The sequence below is a fragment of the Danio aesculapii genome, chromosome 17 (assembly GCF_903798145.1).
Source record: "Danio aesculapii chromosome 17, fDanAes4.1, whole genome shotgun sequence".
Taxonomy (NCBI): Eukaryota; Metazoa; Chordata; class Actinopteri; order Cypriniformes; family Danionidae; genus Danio; species Danio aesculapii.
The window spans coordinates 43097313-43116751 of record NC_079451.1 but is presented as its reverse complement, the minus strand read 5'-3'; the positions used below and the strand labels follow the sequence as shown (position 1 = coordinate 43116751).

Below are 19439 nucleotides of genomic sequence, written 5' to 3'. Positions count from 1 at the left end.
CACTGGACCACTTCAAAATAGTGTAATATAGCCATAATGTGCTGCGGCATGAACACATAACCAGTGTAGACAGCCATCGCTGCCACTGAGATCAGCAGAGAATCTGAGATCATGGTTAAGGAAACGATTACACAAGAGATAAGTGATTTACTAACTGTAAAAAAAGAGGGAATGAAATGGGGAAAGGGTAATCAAATAAAAGGAATAAAACATATATTATTAATAATATAAATGAAATGACAGAGTAAAATAAAGAGCCAAAATAAAAATGAAATCAATATGGAAATTATACAAATGTATGAAATAAAATAACTGGTGCATAACTGATCAATAATACATACTAGGGTTGTCACGATACTGGAATTTAATACCAATCAATACTAAAATTTTAAAACGTCCATTTCCCACTAACATTTGAGCGCTGTTCGTGACAACACATACATACACACACACACAAACAGTTGTCTTGAAAAATATCTAGTCAAATATTATTTACTGTCATCATGGCAAAGATAAAATAAATCAGTTACTAGAGATGAGTTATTAAAACTATTATGTTTACAAATGTGCTGAAAAAAATCTCTCCATTAAACAAATTGGGGAAAAAAATAAACAGGGGGCTAATAATTCTGACTTTCTGACTACTGTACATACATATACACACACGCACCTATATATTAGGCATGGGACGATAACCGGTTTCAAAGTTTAGCATGGTTTAGAAAAGTCAAGGTTTTTAAATAGCAAAAAAAAATCTGTTTTACTGTTTTTTTAATGACTATTTCGTTACATTTTTTAGGGCAACAGCATCTCCTGAAGCACAGGACCCTCCACATCAAAAGCTACTGGTCAGCCCACGATTTAGAAAACTTGAAAAACAAATTGCTTATAAACCACCATCTAAGCATGCTATAGACCTGAACAATGCAGTGGCTTCTAACATTTTCTGTTATACCGTTCGTAAGGATTATGTATTTGTGTGTGTGTTTAATGTTTTTTATGCATAAATAAATGTGTTTTTGAAAACCAATGAAGATAGCAGAAGTCAATAGTTCATTTTAATTATTTAGCCTGACAAGTTTACTGTTCTAAAACATTATAAATGTTTTCTAAAATGAAATATATTGTGTTCAATGATGGGAAAGGTTATTGTTTTTCTTACCCAGACATATAAAAAGGACTTATTTCACAGCAGTAACGACAATATCGTGATACTGTGGTATTTTTATCCAAGGTTATCATACATCATAAACTTATACTGGCCTATGCCTTTTATATATATATATATATATATATATATATATATATATATATATATATATATATATATATATATATATATATATATATATATATATATATATATATGCTGCGTTAATGCGAGACTCTTATCGCGCGATAAAAAAAAATAAAAAATTAAAAAAATTGCCGTTAATCTATTCTCAAAGTTGGGTTGGGAGCTGGGTCTGTTCTGCGCAAGCTATGATGACTTTCATCTTGATATTTTAGCGCAGATGTATACCTGGGTGAATTGCACTGTAGGGGGCGAGAACGAGTCTTCATCCTGTGTGTATTCCTACTGTGAAATTACCACATGATACGTGACGTGCTAACATGGATGCAGCTATGAAGCCTCTGGGATTGCTTCAGGGAAAATGAATTTTTAAGACGCTTCCTAATATAAACTTCGACAAAACAAATGTTGTGCAATTCTGAAGAGGTTTACTGTAGGAGTTCTTACAGTCTCAAGTACCACGTAAATGCAAAGCATCCCTTAGCTAATGCAGAAGATGCCGGGCCAAGCACTGATGTAGTGCAGGGGAAGAGTTGTCGTCAAACGACTATGTTTGAGTGCAACCGAAGCAAGCCCGTCAGCACAGCTCTATCAGCCAAGCTAACTAATCTCCTCGCTCGGTGGATTGCACCAGCTGCCGGCCCATCAAATGATGGACTCGAGCTTGTTCTCCAGGTAGCCACAGGTGACCTATCTTACAAACTACCTGCAAGGCGAACTATCATGAGGAGAATACATGACCAGCATGCCGCAGAGAAAGCCTCAAAAGACGAGAAGATGGAAGAGGCGAGGTGTGTAGCACTGACTGGGGACCATTGGACATTTGTCAACAACGATAACTACCTCGACGTTACTGTACACCTCATCAACGCTGTTGTGAAAATTAACAGTGTATGTAATTTAATCAACAGTATATGTGATTTTGTGATTGACTATATGAATGTATTAATGAAGGTGGAAACCAATGCACTCATTACTCCAAAACCATATGATGCTGCTCAAACTGTATCTGCCTTTATAATATTGGAAGTGTACTCTATCTTACTGAGTTTCAGACACATATCTCAGCATGATCTATGTAAGTGACGTTTACCTGACTTCTACCTTATAATGCCAGCTTCTATTAGAAAAATAGGTTATGAGATATGATATGCCCTGCTGTCCTCAAGAGGCACCCACACCAGAGCAGCCGTATTATCCCAGAGATCATAGAGAGGCTTTTATTTAGAAGACACAAGGGACTTCTATATGAATGGCAGGGTAAGGGTATTCTTGGGTTAAAGAACAATTAAAAACTATACTTAGGGAATGCATCAGCCTGGTCTGGGGAGCAGGATGCAGCTGAGACATAGAAATTAAGATTAATGATCAAACTGTAGATATTGATGAGATATGACGTATGTGATATTAACCATACGGGAGGAGAGCAGTATGTATAAAACTGTGTGAAAGAGGCTGAGCAGAAGGACATATGATCATATCGCCTCTGTTGTTGCAAACTGCGCTTGTGACAATAAACCTGAGTAACTCAGAACGACTACAGACTTCTTTTGGAGAGACTTTATTCACTAAATAATATCTAAGAACCAGAACCAGGCTACGTTATGTAATTTTAAATGCTTTAATTTAATTACTTAGCTTATTAATTACCACAACATCACGAATTACCACCACATTGTTTGCTTCTTGATGATTGCTAGTTGTTTATTACTAGTAGTGAACTTGCTCTGATCTACTTTGTTCGTTAGGTGTGATGAAAACAGAATTCAAATGAGATATTTAATCTAGATTAATTCCAAGATTACAGTGAGATTAATCTAGATTAAAAAATAAAAACATTTTTTTACATTAACTTCACAAGAAGGTTGCTAATTTTGTCTTAAACTATATATATACTATAGTTCTAAATTATCTACATTGTTGTTCCAAACACTGTGTGCAATAAGTCATAAACATGATTTTTCAATTCCAAATAAACAATAAGACATATTTCTTAAATTATATTGAAATCACTGTTGTTAGAAAACAGGCCTAGCAAAAGCGCTAGCCTGATGTACTGGGGCTATTATGTTTTTCAGTCAGGCTACCCTGGCCAGACTTTATTAACAGGAGTAAAAATATAGTCTATTTCAGTGTTTTACATTCTCTCACATATTGAGTAATTATGTTGTATGTCATTTTCATGCATTAATATGTGTTTGAATTTGCGTTCGTGTTAATGGTGCTATTAAAAGAACTAGTGCTTTGGTATCAAGTGGATAAAAAAGAAATAAAACTAAAGTTAGACCTACCAGATTTTCAGATACATTTTTTCAGGTAAAATTAAAATAACATAAATTCATGAGAAATTCCATGCAAATGTCATGAAAAAAATTTTAGTTTTCGCCAAAATAGTGAAATCGCTTCTTCATGTTTTTGTGTAGGCTTGTATTTTACAGTGCTTTAAAAATACTTCAAAAATGTCTTTGTCAGTGTTCTCAAACAATTATACTTGATTTATCAAAATCACACAAGTGGGAATTTCACATCAGTCACATCCATAACAGAGAGGTGTCACATCCATAACGAAGCTTTTTCCTAATAAATGCCAAAATATTAAATCAAATCAAATCATGTTTGTTCCATAGTGATCCAACTCTTTTCCTTTTGATTAGCATCGCCTCTTTTGGGTTCAGTTTCAATTCATTCATTTATGTTTTGAGATTTTACTGCAAATGTCACATCCATAACGCTGGAATTACTCATTCATACATACATACATATATACATATATATATAAAATTTAGCAAATGTATGCATTTCTTTTTGGGTTGCGGCTGAAAGGGCATACGCTGCATAAAACATATGCTGGTTAAGTTGGTGGTTCATTCCGCTGTGGCGACCCCAGATGAAAAATGGGACTAAGCCGAAAAGAAAATGAATGGATCACTGTATTTCTTTTTTAAAAATATATTATCTATTTGAGCCACTTAAATTTATTTAGGGCTCCCAAAAACGGAAGAGTGCCAGCCCGAAACACTATACCAGGGATAAACAGACGCATCTTGTAAGTTTTTTTTACTGTCTGTGGGTTAACCATATACAAACGCAGCACTAAAACACTGCTGTAAAGGTGTCAGGTGACATGATTTCCCAGGTGACCACAGAAAAATTTATTTCTCACGACAAAAAAAAAAAAAAGTATCAAGTAAAACAGGTTACAGTGAAACTGAAGATCAACATGTTCTCAGGAGACACCTGGAAATCAGGTCATGTTGTGTCACTGATTTAAATATCACACGTCACACCCACAAGAAGTGCGACACACCACGCCACTCATTCATTCATTTGGCAAATACACACAGCTAAGTGCGTCCTGGTTATCGTTTATTAACTATAACTGATAATAAAAAAATAATGATGATAACAACATAGCTTTAAAGACGAACTAAAAATAATCAGTTGTTACGCAAACATGTTAGCACACCAGACTCTCAGAAACCACGCGTGTCGGAAATACATCAGTTATTTTAATAATATCAAAAAGTACGTCATCGTCTTAATATATTTGTTAATAGTACGACATGCTAAAATAAACAACAAACAGCGTAAAGAGTGAGGAAACAACTTCATACCTTCATCGGAGATAAGACAACCCAAATAATTCTCCTTGCGCATACAAAACTCTGTTTTGTGATAAAAGGATACTGAAGACAGTCCTCTCCCACGGCTCCAGCATATACAGAGCTGTTACGAGCAAATACTGGTAATAAAACCAAGATAATTGTTTCCAGGCATCTCCAAACGCCATGTTTTCTGTCGGCTCGTGTTGGTCCCACCGCCGCTCCCTTCCGGAGTGGACCAGAGTGTGACAAAAGTCACGTGATGAGGGAAAAGGTTGGCACTGAGTATCAAAATAAAAGTCCGACTGAAATCCGGATCACACGCTCACGTAAACAGAACAAATAATGTTGCTGTTTTCATGTTTGTTATGGATTCTAATGACTCAAGCACACGATCAAGTGTTTACTTAACCCTCATATTGCATTTAAAATCTTTGTAAGTATATTATACTTAATATAAGTACATATGACCTGGTATCAAAGACTAATATATAAGTAATTGAAACAAGCCAGGATCAAGCCATAGATCAATTGAGACATTTTTATAAATTTGCGAGAGATGAAAAAAAAAAGATAGTGAATTGATATTTTAAGTCGTTACAAGTTTCTTTCGGTTGAGGAATAAATTGCATTTTAGCCCTGAATTAGGCTTAAGGATTGTCTGTGAAACTGGGGTATATAACAGAGTATTTATCTTAAAAATCTAAAAAATACCAGAGTCTAAAATTACCAGAAAATGACATGTTACTTTGATCCCAGTTGTAAGAGCAACAAATATTAACTTGACTTCTAGTCGATCATTTGGAAAAGTGGCAGAAGGTAGACTTTTCTGATGAATCATCTGTTGAACTGCATCCCAATCATCACAAATACTGCAGAAGACCTACTGGAACCCGCATGGACCCAAGATTCTTACAGAAATCAGTCAAGTTTGGTGAAGGAAAAAATCATGGTTTGGGGTTACATTCAATACCACAGCGTGAGAGATCTGCAGAATGGTTGGCAACATCAACATCCTGAGGTATCAAGACATTTGTGCTGCCCATTACATTACAAACCACAGGAGAGGGCAAATTCTCCAGCAGGATAGCTGCTCCTTCTCATACTTCAGCCTCCACATCAAAGTTCCTGAAAGCAAAGAAGGTCAAGGAGCTCCAGGATTGGCCAGCCCAGTCAGCAGACATGAACATTATTGAGCATGTCTGGGGTAAGGTGAAGGAGGAGGCATTGGAGATGAAGCCAAAGAATCTTGATGAACTCTGGGAGTCCTGCAAGAACGCTTTCTTTATTATTCCAGATGACTTTATTAATAAGTGATTTGAGTCATTGCAGAGATGTATGGATGCAGTCCTCCAAGCTCATGGGAGTCATACACAATATTCATTGTTCTTCCACTGCAGCATGACTTTATATTCTATACTGTACATTATTTCTGTTAAGTGACAAGACTTTTGTCTAAGCAGAGTCAGACCTTACTGTCCTAATTAAATAATTAAAAATCAAGGCACGATCATATTTTATTTTGGTAAGATAGGCGTAATCTACAGGCTTTTACCTTTCATATAAGCCACTTAAAGTCAAGTTATTATTTGTTGTTCCTAAAACTAGGATAGGCGACAAGACTTTTGTCAGATAGTGTACATAAATATATTTTAAGTGTATTTACCGGGTTTCAAAGCACAATCTGCCACTTTTCCTAACAGACCAGCAATTCATTAAGGAATTAAATAGTTAAGTAAATAATTTACATGTCACTTCAGTTTAATTCACATCAATATCCTCTCCTGGTACAAAAATACAATAAAAAGACCTTAAAGAATATATCTTAAAGCCAATAGAATGAACTTTATGGAAATATGAAATGTCTTTTACATGAAGCTGATCACTTGTGTGTGTTTGCATTTTACAACATCAGAAATCAAATAAAACCCTATAAATAAAATCACTAGTCTAACCCCATACCTTCCCTCCAAAAACTCCCCCAAACCCATCTCCACATGTATTTACAGTAAATTTGTCTGCAGATCCACTTCATCAAACCATCTAAAGAAGTGGTTTGGATAGATTGTGTCCAGTAAATGCCTTTAGCAGTGACTGGCGAGGATGTTGAAGAAATGATAAACCTCGTCTTTATCAAACACAGCCACTTCAGTAGAGCATTCAGTGCACTTCACTGGGTGATAAAGCTCTTCTTCATCCATTCCTGCCAATCGTGCATCAGTCAGACCGGCATTCGACTCTCTTTCGGCCTCTGTGAGTGTAGACTCCTGACGTGCTTTCTTCCTGCTGCGGCTCTGCTTTCTCTTGCTAATGGTTTTATAGCGCAGAACCTCCTCTTTGTTGACAGCGCAGTTCATCACGAACATCGCTCTGTACTGCGTATGATATTTCTCATGCCTGTTGATTGAGAAGAATGTTTTTCTTTTGTGATCACAATAAGCATTCTGTTTAATTTATTTATACATTACATTTATTCAAGTTAAAAGTTTTCATGATCTATAATGAATAGAAAAACCGACCGCTGTTGTGTTGAGCAGACTCTAGAAAATTTTAATTAGAGGGCAAAAAATCATTTAAAAATAGAGAGCAAAATTTAGAGGAGCTTGCTATTTATTTTGAATTGCTTCAGATTTTTCCACAGATTTTGACCAAACACACACTGTTCAAATTCCTTTCATGCCATCTGCACTGTTTCATATCAAATAACATTATATTGGTGCTCAAGTGCTCATCCAGTGTGTGACTGCAATGAGTTGTAAATATATTTGTTGCATTTGTTTAATAGTTTAAGTTCATTTGATTGACTATATAAAATTCAGTGGATATTATCAATGCTGTTATTGGGTAAAATTGCTTCTTTTTACTGTCATTCAATGTGTTTTTGGTCATTATCAATGCACTGTCACATTAATTAAGCACGAGCAGCACAGCAAAAATACACCCGCACCACTGACACGCTTTGCTTCTGCATGTGGTATGAAAGAGGCATTAAACACAAAGTGACATTATCATAATTCAGCCAAGGCCTATTTGAACAAGGCTAGGTTTGTTGTACCAATTGCTAAAATCAAATGTGAAATTTTGTAACAAACCTCTGTACATGCGGTTACGAGATATCTGTACCTTTTTCAAGAAATATTTGAAATAAAAAATATAAAAAGTTACATTTTTGTTTTTCTAATGTAATAGTTAAAGAGAGTTAAACACTTTTAGTTTGTTTTGATTATTTAGAGTCAATCGTGTATCAGTTTTATTTTGTCAAAAAAATAAAAAATAAATAAATCAGAATTTTTTTTCTGAGAAATCCAGGAGGGACTGGCTGAGGACCGAGCAGAACAATAAAACATTGACAGACAGTATTTTAACAGGTACAGCCTGATGACTGCATTGATTGCTGGTTGATAAGTGGGAAAGAATAAAATGGCCTAATCATAACAATAAGCAAAGCACGTGAAACAACATCTTAAAAAACCTGATAGAGAAAAAAAATAGTGTTGATAAACGGTTAAAATTTCAAATGACATAAAAAATCCCAGATATTCCATGACTTGGACAAAAACAAACACAATTCCCTGACTTTCAGTGTCTAGAATAGACCTTTTTAAATGTAATGATACTCCAGAAAGTCCATAACCCTTGAGAACCTTGACTTATATACAGATGAAGTTAAAATGTTTAGCGCTCTTATGAAATTTTAATTCTTTCAAAAATATTTTCCAAATGATAGTTTTTCAATAGATTTGTAAACAATATTTTAATAACTCATTTTTATAACTAATTACTTTTATCTTTGCCATGATGACAGTAAATCATATTTTACTAGTTGAACAATACTATTATTCAGCTTAAAGTGACATTTAAAGGCTTAACTAGGTCAATTAGTTTAACTAGGAAAGTTAGGTTAATGGGCTATGTGCACACAGACTTTTAATTTTCAGTGGCTTCCAGTGAACGGTCTTTCCATTACAAAACTGTCACCTTTAAGATCTGATTTCTTTAAAAATCTGTGATCTTCACTGCCTGTTAGATATGCGATATGAAGTGGGTCTCAGATCGGACAAGTTTATTTCACTCCAGTATTTTCAATGGAATTTCTGCGCTAGCCTGTTGCTACTGACAGCGCTAGAGGTTACAACAGTCTTTCATCTCGTTTTACGCTTGAACAACTAAATGAATGCTTAAGTCTATTTTACAGAATGTATTTTATTTACATTACAACATCGATGCTGTAAAAACAACCTTGTGAAATTGAAAATAGTCACATTAAGCTTTCGCCGGAAGTTTATCATTGGCTTTAAAACTCTAGCTGTGCATTGAGCTTATTAGGCAAGTCACTGAATAACAGTGGTTTGTTTCGTAGACAATCATAAAATATTGCTTAAGGGGACTAATAATATTGACCTTAATATGTTTTACAAAAACTTAAAACTACTTTAATTCCAGCCAAACTAAACCAAATAAGACTTTCCCCAAAAGAAATAATGTAATCGGAAATACTGTGAAAACTTCCTTGCTCTGTTAAACATCACTGGGGAAATATCTGAAAATGAATAAGAATTTCACAGAAGTGCTAATAATTTTGACTTCAACTCGAATTATATCCGTGAAGGTTTTTTATACTTACTGTATGTCAACTTAAACTGGTGGAAATCTCCTTCTATATTAACCAGACTGTGGTAAAACACAATAATCTGCACAGATGCACAATATGACAGTACCTCTGACAGTCCAGACACAGTGTGGTCATGCAGGCAGGACAGTTGAGCACAGCGTCACTGCTGGGAAGAGCCTGGCTTTTGCCTCTTCTGTTCGCTGATGGCGGTAACGGTCTCTGATTTCTATATCTGAATATAAAATAATAGTAAGTTCTGAAAACCAAAATCATTTGAGCTCAATTCTGATAAAACCTCATTGGGGGAAAGTTGGTTTTATATTTGCGCATTCAGACTTTCTCAGTAGTATTATATTGTCAGAAAAGTCTTGTTTGAAAATTCTACATAGGGAAATTATATTAGCAGCCAATGACCATCAAAGTACAACATTGTTCACAGTCAATCAAATAGTGCTGATGTTGTTTTGAAGTCATACTTGCAAGACCAAATATTAAAATAGTGTTGTAAACAATATAGAGAGCGTGTCACAAGTTGTCACCATTGAAAAATGAATGAATGTGCATATATAAAACCAACTTTACCTCAATAATTTTCTGTTTAATTTCGCATCCTAAAGTAGCGGTTTCCATTTTATACACCTAAATAATTAGATTGGGGTAAAGTCAGTTTTATATTCGCACATTCTGACTTTCTCCTTAATAATATAAATTCAGGAAAGTATTCTTTCCAAATTCTAAACAGTGAAATTAGATTAGCAGCCAATGACTATCAAAGTACAACATTGTCTTCAGTCAATTATATAGTGCTAATGTTGCTTTGAAGTCATACTTGCACGCTATTTGTGACTGAATATTTAATATAGCATGGTAAACAATAGCAATCAAAATCTCACGCTTTAATTACTTCAAATATTGTTTTCTGCAGCACAAAAATGTATTACACCTAACGGGCTCAGATCAAACCCACCTACATATGAGCAATGGATCCAAAAAATTAGAGCAATTTACAAAACGGAAAGAATAACTTATTGCTTTAGACTCCAGATGAATATATTTGATGCAAGATTGAACCCAATCCTAAGAATAAAACTTAACCAACTTTAAACATACAACATAGATTTAGTGAACAACCACATTATACACATAACTAGTATAAGAAACATCTCCCAAAGCACCCTCATCCATTTTTTAATATACTGTGGATATACAGTGGACGAAATAAGTATTGAACACGTCATGTTTTTTTCTATGAATAATATTTCTAAAGCAGCTGTTGACATGGAATTGAATCAGATTTTGACAAAAACTCAAACAAAACAAACATAAAAATAAAACTAAACAAAAAAATCCTGAAAAACATGGCGCGTCTCATATGGAGAAAGAAGTCACATGCATTGCTCAGGTGTGAGTTTTTTACAGACTTCAACAGAGTGTAAAAATCTTGATGGTTCTGTGGGTCTCGTCTATCTAATCTGAGCTTTATTTTGTATTCTCTATTGGATTCATATCAGGTGATTGGCTGGGCCATTCTAGAGCTTGATTTTCTTTCTCTGAAAGCATTTAAGAGTTCCCTTGGCTGTGTTTTGGATCATTGTCTAGCTGAAATGTCCACCCTGGCTTTATCTTCCTCATCTTGCTAATCTAGATGTTGGACTGAAGCAGCTCATATTCACTTACAATGAGGAAGGGCAGAACAACTGAACTGGTTGCTGAACACTGGGAGATTTCAGCTGCTGTCTGGGCTTTCACTGCCTTTCTACACCTCCCTCTCTTCATGTATTCAATCCTTTCTCTTTGAGTCATTTCATTTTATTGCACATAACTTTATTTGTAAACTAATTAGAGTTGTTTTGTTTGCATATATGGATTTCTTTAGTTATTACCAACATCCGGTGAAAAATTCAAGTCAACAGCATCTTTAGAAATATGTTTTCTGAGAAAAATGGTGACGTGTTGATCGCGTATTTCCCCCACTGTATATATTGTTTTAAAATAACACTGTGCAAATGTCTTTCTTTTTTCCCATTATCTTTTCAGTATCCATCTGCATCCCTATTGACCATCTCTGATGCTTCTCTGATTTTATGTTACTTTCTAATATTGAAAAATAAAACTCACGCTTTTCTTTTTGCATCCACCCAAGCCTGGTCTCTGTCATCCTCATCTGGGTCATACAACAGCTCGTCATTAGTGAGAAAAGTGCGCTGCTTTCTCCTCAGTCCCTGAGAAGCGCCTGAAGAACCATGTTAATAACTGTTATTCATGCAGTTTAATGGGTGAAGCACAACTAAACATTTTAAATGTTCATCAGTGATCACCTGCTGTAACATCTTCATCTGAGTCGGAGTCAAAGTAGATGCTGTCATACTCTTGAGTCTGTGGTTTGTTTGCTGTAGAAGTGCTGTCACTGGTCCCAGTTGCTTGACCTAGAATTAAATATTGATCAAAGTATTATACCGTGTACTAACAACATGTGAATGACAAGATTCCATCAATAAGCAACTTACTATTATACGTTTGTCTTATAATTAAACCAGAAAACAGATTTCAAATCACTTGTGGAGTCGTCGCAACTTTAATCTAATAGTGTGAAAGTGTTTTAAGGTCTGTGACTTTAGGATTTCAAGCATTTGATTTAAAGGGCACCTTTTTTACCCCTTTTTCCAGATTTAATATAAGTCTTTTGTGTCTCCAGAATGTGTCTGTAAAGTTTCAGCTCAAAACACCCATCAGATTATTTATCTTATTTACTTTCAGTAGTTTGTATTTTATAGCTCATAACAGCTTGTTGCTGTTTTTGTGTACTGCACCTTTAAGGCAAGTCCTCCCCGCCCACCGTTCCCATGTGCCTGTCATCTCTACCCTTGACTGCCTCAGACAACAGACATACATGAAGGAAGCAGATCTTATGTAACATTTGTAAAAAATACTACAGTAAGAACTTTACCAATGAGTATTTGATGCATTTGTTGTGGAGTTGCAATGATGAGTCGCACACAATGTCATTACACAGTTAACACACACACACACACAGCGTGCGCATTTAGCTTTGCACTGTTTTTGCATAGCAAATATGATAGGATACAGGTTAATATCCACTGCTGAATGGACATCCGTTATGTTAATGTACAAAATAAACCTGATTTAACGTCCTCAAACCGGGAGTGAATCGTCTTCTTTTATAATTGTGCTGACATGCGGCTGTGCTGATAAAGTAAAGACTGTAAAATCGCTGTATAATTAATTATAAACATACACTGTTTTAAAAACATTTTAAACTCATTCTTGATCACATTTGATGATGATTGATGATCATAGAGAGCCGAACAGATCTTTTAACCCAGTTGCTTTGCGCACGTCCTGTCTTGTTGATAATGATTATATGCGTTACTACGGAGACATGTTAATACGCAGCTGTCAATCAATTCAGTGGGCAGGGGAAACTGCACTCCTACGTCAAGTTACAGTTGGCCTTAAAATCGCTCCAATTGGTCCACCATTTTTATTTTGTTAAAATTGAAAAAAAAAAAAAAAAAAAGGACTGGGTGTGTTTATAACAGCGCAATATGATGGTCTATACACTATACCTACACATACAGTTGAAGTCAGAATTATTAGCCCCCCTGCATTATTAGCCCCTGTTTATTTTTTCCCCAATTTCTGTTTAACGGAGAGAAGATTTTAACACATTTGTAAACGTAATAGTTTTAATAACTCATTTCTAATAACTGATTTATTTTATCTTTGTCATGATGACAGTAAATAATATTTTACTAGATCTTTTTAAGACACTTCTATACAGCTTAAAGTGACATTTAAAGGCTTGACTAGGTTAACTAAGCAAGTTAGGGTAATTAGGCAAGTTATTGTATGACGATGGTTTGTTCTGTAGACTATGCAAAAAATTTGCTAAAAGGGGCTAATAATACTGACTTTAAAATGGTTTTTAAAAAATTAAAAAACTGCTTTTATTCTAGCCGAAATAAATCAAATCAGACTTTCTCCACAACGATAATTTTGGTCAAACATACTGTGAAAATATCCTTGCACTGTTAAACATAATTTGTGAAACATTTAAAAACAGGAAGAAAAAAAATCAAAGGGGGGGGGCTAATAATTCTGACTTCAGCTTTATGTCTGTCCAAACAGCTTGAAAAGTAGATTTTTCACCATAGGTGCCCTTTAAAGCATTTGGGCACAGGAAATTTTTATTTGCCACTTTAAAAAAATATGAATTGTGTTTAATTATCTAAAACAATGAGAACTATACAGAGTCATTGCAAATCTAATAGTGTGAATGTGTGTTCTGAAGGCCTGTGAGTTTAAGATTTCAAGCTAATTGGCCACAAGAGATTTTAAAGAAACTTGCCACTTTATGTTTTCCACTTATGAAATGAGTAAGTATGAATTGTGTTTAATTATGTAGATTATTTTAGAGTTGATAACTTGTTTTCTGTATCTGAATACTGTTAGACACCAGCGAAAAAAATCTTCTTTTTTATCTCTATCAATTTGTTTATTTTATTTTGGATATTTTATGAAAAATCCTCCCAATCAATGTAACATTATGAATCTATCCAAAACAGAGTCATCTTGTGAAATTACACTCATGTCACAATATATTCAGTTAAAGTCTGAATTATTAGCCCGCCTGAATTATTAGCTCCTGCTGTATTGTTTTCCCCAATTTCTGTTTAACAGAGAGAAGATTTTTTTCAACACATTTCTAAACATAAAAGTTTTAATAATTCATCTCTAATAACTGATTTATTTTATCTTTCTCATGATGACAGTAAATAATATTTGACTAGATATTTTTCAAGACACTTCTATACAGCTTAAAGTGATATTTAAAGGCTTAACTAGGTTAATTAGGTTAACTAGGCAAGTCATTAGACAATTGGAAAAAACATTGCTTAAGGGGGCTAATAATATTGACCTTAAAATATATATATTTTTTTTATTAAAAACTGCTTTTATTTCAGCCGAAATAAAACAAATACGACTTTCTCCAGAAGAAAATACTGTGGAAAATCCCCTGCTCTGTTAAACATAATTTGGGAAATATTTAAAAAATTCACAGGATGGAGAATTATTTTGCCTTCAACTGTATATCACAGTCATCGCAATGTCAGTTTTCCCCAATATCGAGCAGCCCTATGTGTTGCATGTTTAAGAGTGTTGTTTTTAACCCAGAGGTGCACAGATGTTGTGAGTGAATGAGTAAAACCTTGTGCTGTGGACGCCGTCCAGCTGCCCTCCAGGCTCTTCATGGTGCTGCTGAGCTCAGCCTCCATCTCCTTCTCGAACTCATCTCCACTGGAAGACTCGCTCTCCCCTGTCAGATACTCTCTGATCAGCTTCCTCTTCTGCTCCGGCGTCCCGTTCAGGAGGACATCCAGCTCATCCTCAGAGCTGAGAAAATGCAGTCGAAGTGAAGTTAGTTTGACGCTTGAGTTAAGAGTTTCATAAACATTAAACTGATCATCTCATGAGATTCGAGCTTATAGCAACTAAAATATACAGCTGAGGTCAGAATTATTAGCCCCGCTGTGTATTTGTTTCCACATTTCTAAACATAATAGTTTTAATAACTCATTTCTAATAACTGATTTATTTTTTTCTTTGCCATGATGACAGTAAATAATATTTGACTAGATATTTTTCAAGATACTAGTATTCAGCTTAAAGTGACATTTAAAGGCTTAACTAGGTTAATTAGGTTAATAAGTTAGAGTAATTAGGCAAATCATTATATAATAGTGATTGTAGACAATCGAAAAAAATATAGCTCAAGGGGGCTAATCGTTTTTACCTTAAGATGGATTTTTAAAAATTAAAAGCTTCTTTTATTCTAGCCTAAATAAAACAAATAAGACTTTCTCCAGAAGAAAAAATATTATCAGACATACTGTGAAAATATCCTTGCTCAAATCATCATTTGAGAAATATCTAAGAAAGAAATATTAAAATAAAAACACAGGAGGGCTAATCATTGTGATTTTAACTGCACATGTATAATGCATATTTAATTATTATTTGGTTAAAAGAATCTGCTAAATGATTAAATGCAAATGTAAAATAAATGTATTTATATATGTTTTAATGCCGTATCAGCAGCATCGGCTATATATATTTGCCAGCATTGCTAATAGATATTCAGCTTATAATTGTAATAATCATAACTCTTTTTTTAAACAAACATGCATTGTGAAGTAAAGTTAGTTTGACACTTAAAAAACACTAGTTTCATTCATTAATTTCTTTTCGGCTTAGTCTCTTTATTAATCAGGGGTCGCCACAGCAGAATGAACCGCCAACTTATCCAGCATGTTTCCCGCAGCGGATGCCCTTCCAGCTGCAACTCATCACTGGGAAACTCCCATACACACACATACACTACAGACGATTTAACTTATTCAATTCACCTACACCGTATGTTTTTGGACTAGTGGGGGGAAGCGGATCACCCGGTGGAAACCTACGCCAACAAGGGGAGAACATGCAAACTCCACACAGAAATGCCTTCTGACCCAAATAAAGCTCGAACCAGTGACCTTGCTGTGAGGCGACAGCACTACCCACTGCGCCACCGCCCCGCTTGAGTTTCATAAATATTAAAACTTTCTGATCTTCTCAGATTTGACCTGACCAACAACTAAAATATACATGTAAAAAAAAAAAATAATAATAAAAAAAAAAAAAAAAAAAAAAAAAAAAAAATATATATATATATATATATATATATATATATATATATATATATATATATATATATATATATATATATATATATATATATAATTATTATTTGGATAAAAGCATCAGTTAAATTATTACTAAATGTTAATGTAAAATTTTATTATTTATGCTTTAATCCCATATCAGCAGAATTGGCTATATATACACAACATATAATGCATTTCAGTATATAATTTACAATCATAACCGTTTCCTAACAAACAGATTAAAAAAACTCACTGATTTGAAAAAAGAAATCAAGTTCAATTTTATCAACAATAAATATTGTTAAATTTCTACAAAAAATACATTTTTAATCATAGCCAGAAAATATTAAATTCCCCTAAAATATTTCTGAAATAAAAACGGTCTCTAATCTGTTTTTTTTTAAATATATACATTCAATTTAAATCTTTTTTAAAGTCAAAATATTCTTACACAGGTTACAAATATGATTCTCTTCCCCTTTCAATAAATATGAGTGTGGAAGTCTTGAGTGGACAATTCTACATCTTGTATGAGCAAGCTAGTCATGTCTATATTCAAATAGAATATAATGCTAATTTAAGAATGTGCTGGGTCCCTCCGTTAGTGGCGAGACCACTCGATGCATGATACCAACAGTCTGTCGGTGAGTAAACAAATATATTGAATGGAAATACACAGGTCTGTGCGTATAGACATAATGTAATGCTGTACAGTAGCGTGTCATTTGTTTGTTTCGGTTGTCTCCATTTTAATCGTTTCGTGGTGATGTGATGGTGTGCTTTATCTGCTGAAGTGGGCGGGTTGTGTGACGTTTGATTCAGGGGACGTTCTGGAGTTCTCGAATTTTGATCAGCAAAATATATATTTTTTGTTGAAATGCCTTAGATATTTTGTGGAAAGGGTGTTGTGGTAGCATGGTATGGACGGGACAAAAACTCCAACTGTTGAGCAGTGAAGATGACATTATTTCAGAATTGTTCAATCGTTTATAAATTGTTCTCTAATTTTGATCGTCAGTGTATATATAATATTATACACAGTAAATCCATTATACTCCAATACCGTTTGGTTTAAACTAAGCAACGTTAATATTAATCTGAGCAACTTCCTAACGTTACACAACTTTATACCATAGCGTTTGGAGTGAAATTAACATTTATACAGTACATAGATATAGTTTTTTTTTTTCGTCTTTACAAAATCTACAACTACAAAATAGCTTGATATGAAGATGTATATGCTGATATCAGTGTATTAGGTTACCAGCAAAAACACAACCCACGTTAGTTTGTTTACATGCTGTGTGAATAAAAGAGTGTTTTGGTATTTACCTGCTCGCGGCTCCTTCCTCGTCGCTCGGCTCTTCAATCTCGTATGAATCATAATCTTCCTTTCGGTTCATTTTCTTTATTTCGAGTAAAACACAACGACTAAAAAACGTGTTTTTGCTTCACGAACACTGCAACATCAGAAAACGCTGGAGTTGTGGAATGTTTCCGGGTGTCCTTTTGTCAATTTCAAAATAAAGCTGTTAAAATAAAAGTCCCGCAACAATATTTTTGTCACATTCAAGGGTCTGCTAAACGAAGAATTTGAAAGGAAGGGATCTATCTATCTATCTATCTATCTATCTATCTATCTATCTATCTATCTATCTATCTATCTATCTATCTATCTATCTATCTATCTATCTATCTATCTATCTGTCTATCTGTCTGTCTGTCTGTCTGTCTGTCTGTCTGTCTGTCTGTCTGTCTGACTTTGAATTGTTATACAATTTGATTTACTCTATAAAAGTCTAATAGCAATAGTCATTTTAAAGAAAATACAAATTATAACATTTTTATATGAGTTTGAATAAAATGTTACAATCGGTTTTACTCTATAAAAACAAAAACTGAAAAATAATACAGATTTTTTTTTTTTTCTTCAGAAAAGTACAATAGTCAGAATAACATTTTCATTTGTTTAGCTTGAACTCGTCTGAAAAAAAAAGTTTCTTCCTCCAAAAGTATTTTTAATTGAATCAAAAATTTCCTAAATCATGGCACCTTTTGGTATTTTACATACAAAAAATATTTTAATTATTAAAAAGTAAATAAATTGTGAATAAATACATTAAATATATAAATAAATTTAATTATTATTGTGTATAAAACACAAATAAAAAAAATAATAATTTTCAATCAGTCTCCATTTCTTCCCATAGCTATATATTACTAGTAAGCAAACACTGCTTTGATAATTTTCTTCTTTTCCTGATTTAGACCAATCAGTTCTTTCCGTCCACATTTAAATAAAAAAAGCTTCACTTAAAGTAAACAGCATCATTTATTTAGTTATTTTCATGGTCATTTTATCATTATCACCAGCGTTTATATCAGCATTCCTCCATCTGAATAAATGGAAGCTTTGGTCACATATTGTGAAAAACAACATTCATATACAGTGCACTTAAAAAAGAAATCTGGAGAGAGAAAAAAAATGCATCCATGTATAATCTTTTTTTCTTTTCTTTTTAAACAATATATGATTCTACATTAAGGCAAACATACCGAAGCGTTATTCATCAGGAATGAAACCAAAGAAAAATTAGTCTGATTACGATGATCCATATAGAAGATATACGATGAAAACTAACACATGTACAAGGCTTTTGAGTGACCATACACTTTAATCATAATAACAATCAGCTCAACTTGAACAAGATATTGGAGCAGCGTCCACACACAGATCACCAAAAACTAACTTTAAAGATTACAACAGAGGGGAAAAACAAACAAACAAACAAAATGCGGAACAAAGGAAAACAAAACCAAAACAGAACAAACAACCAGCAGAACAAAATAGAACCTAAAACAAACAAAAACAAGATAAACAATACATAAACAAAAAACAAACAAAAAATAGAACAATAAAACAAGGAACAAAATAGAACCAAAACAAACAAACAACAATTAGAACAAAACAGAAGAAACAAGTAAACAAAAACAAAATAAACAAAATAGCAACCAAAAACAAACAACAATATAACAAAAAAAACAAGGAACAAAAAAACTAAAATAAAACAAGCGGGACAAAATACAACCAAAAACAAACAAAAAACAACAGCAAAAAGAGTGAAACAAAACAGAAAAAAACAAAAACAAACAACAATCAGAAACAAAAAAAAACTAACAAAAAAATGCAGAACAAAAAAAAA

At 33.7% G+C, this 19439-nt stretch overlaps 2 protein-coding genes and 1 long non-coding RNA gene across 3 annotated transcripts in view; 1 reads left to right on the top strand and 2 right to left on the bottom strand.

Moving 5' to 3' along the window:
• The window catches only part of LOC130245080 (uncharacterized), a 17762-nt gene extending 16781 nt beyond the window's left edge, over positions 1-981 (top strand). Inside the window, exon 3 of the long non-coding RNA XR_008839287.1 lies at positions 800-981. This is a non-coding gene — a long non-coding RNA (uncharacterized LOC130245080). The remainder of the gene's footprint in view (positions 1-799) is intronic.
• sptssa (serine palmitoyltransferase, small subunit A) overlaps positions 1-5174 on the bottom strand; it is a 5905-nt gene extending 731 nt beyond the window's left edge. The window contains exons 1-2 of the mRNA XM_056477726.1: positions 4982-5174; positions 1-103 (exon numbers count right to left, since the gene is read on the bottom strand). The exon at positions 1-103 is cut by the window's left edge and continues 731 nt beyond it. Of these exons, the coding sequence (XP_056333701.1) occupies positions 1-103; positions 4982-5084 (206 nt within the window). The 5' untranslated portion in view covers positions 5085-5174. The remainder of the gene's footprint in view (positions 104-4981) is intronic.
• A 128-nt stretch (positions 5175-5302) lies between these two features.
• Positions 5303-17731, bottom strand: eapp (e2f-associated phosphoprotein). The gene is made up of 6 exons (XM_056477723.1): positions 17569-17731; positions 14739-14923; positions 11827-11934; positions 11627-11741; positions 9615-9740; positions 5303-7293 (listed from the first exon to the last, which is right to left on the bottom strand). The coding sequence occupies exons 1-6, from the start codon at positions 17637-17639 to the stop codon at positions 6981-6983; spliced, it is 918 nt and encodes a 305-aa protein (XP_056333698.1). The 5' UTR covers positions 17640-17731; the 3' UTR covers positions 5303-6980.
• Between the last annotated feature and the right edge of the window lie 1708 nt (positions 17732-19439).

What these genes read in the sequence shown, in the direction of transcription:
- eapp (XM_056477723.1), bottom strand. Translation starts at nt 17,639, where the DNA reads ATGAACCGAAAGGAAGATTATGATTCATACGAGATTGAAGAGCCGAGC. An exon ending in GAGGAAGGAGCCGCGAGCAG is followed by an intron (nt 14,924 to 17,568) that starts GTAAATACCAAA and finishes GCATTTTCTCAG; the next exon opens with CTCTGAGGATGAGCTGGATG. An exon ending in GTGGATGCAAAAAGAAAAGC is followed by an intron (nt 9,741 to 11,626) that starts GTGAGTTTTATT and finishes TTTTATATTCAG; the next exon opens with ATATAGAAATCAGAGACCGT.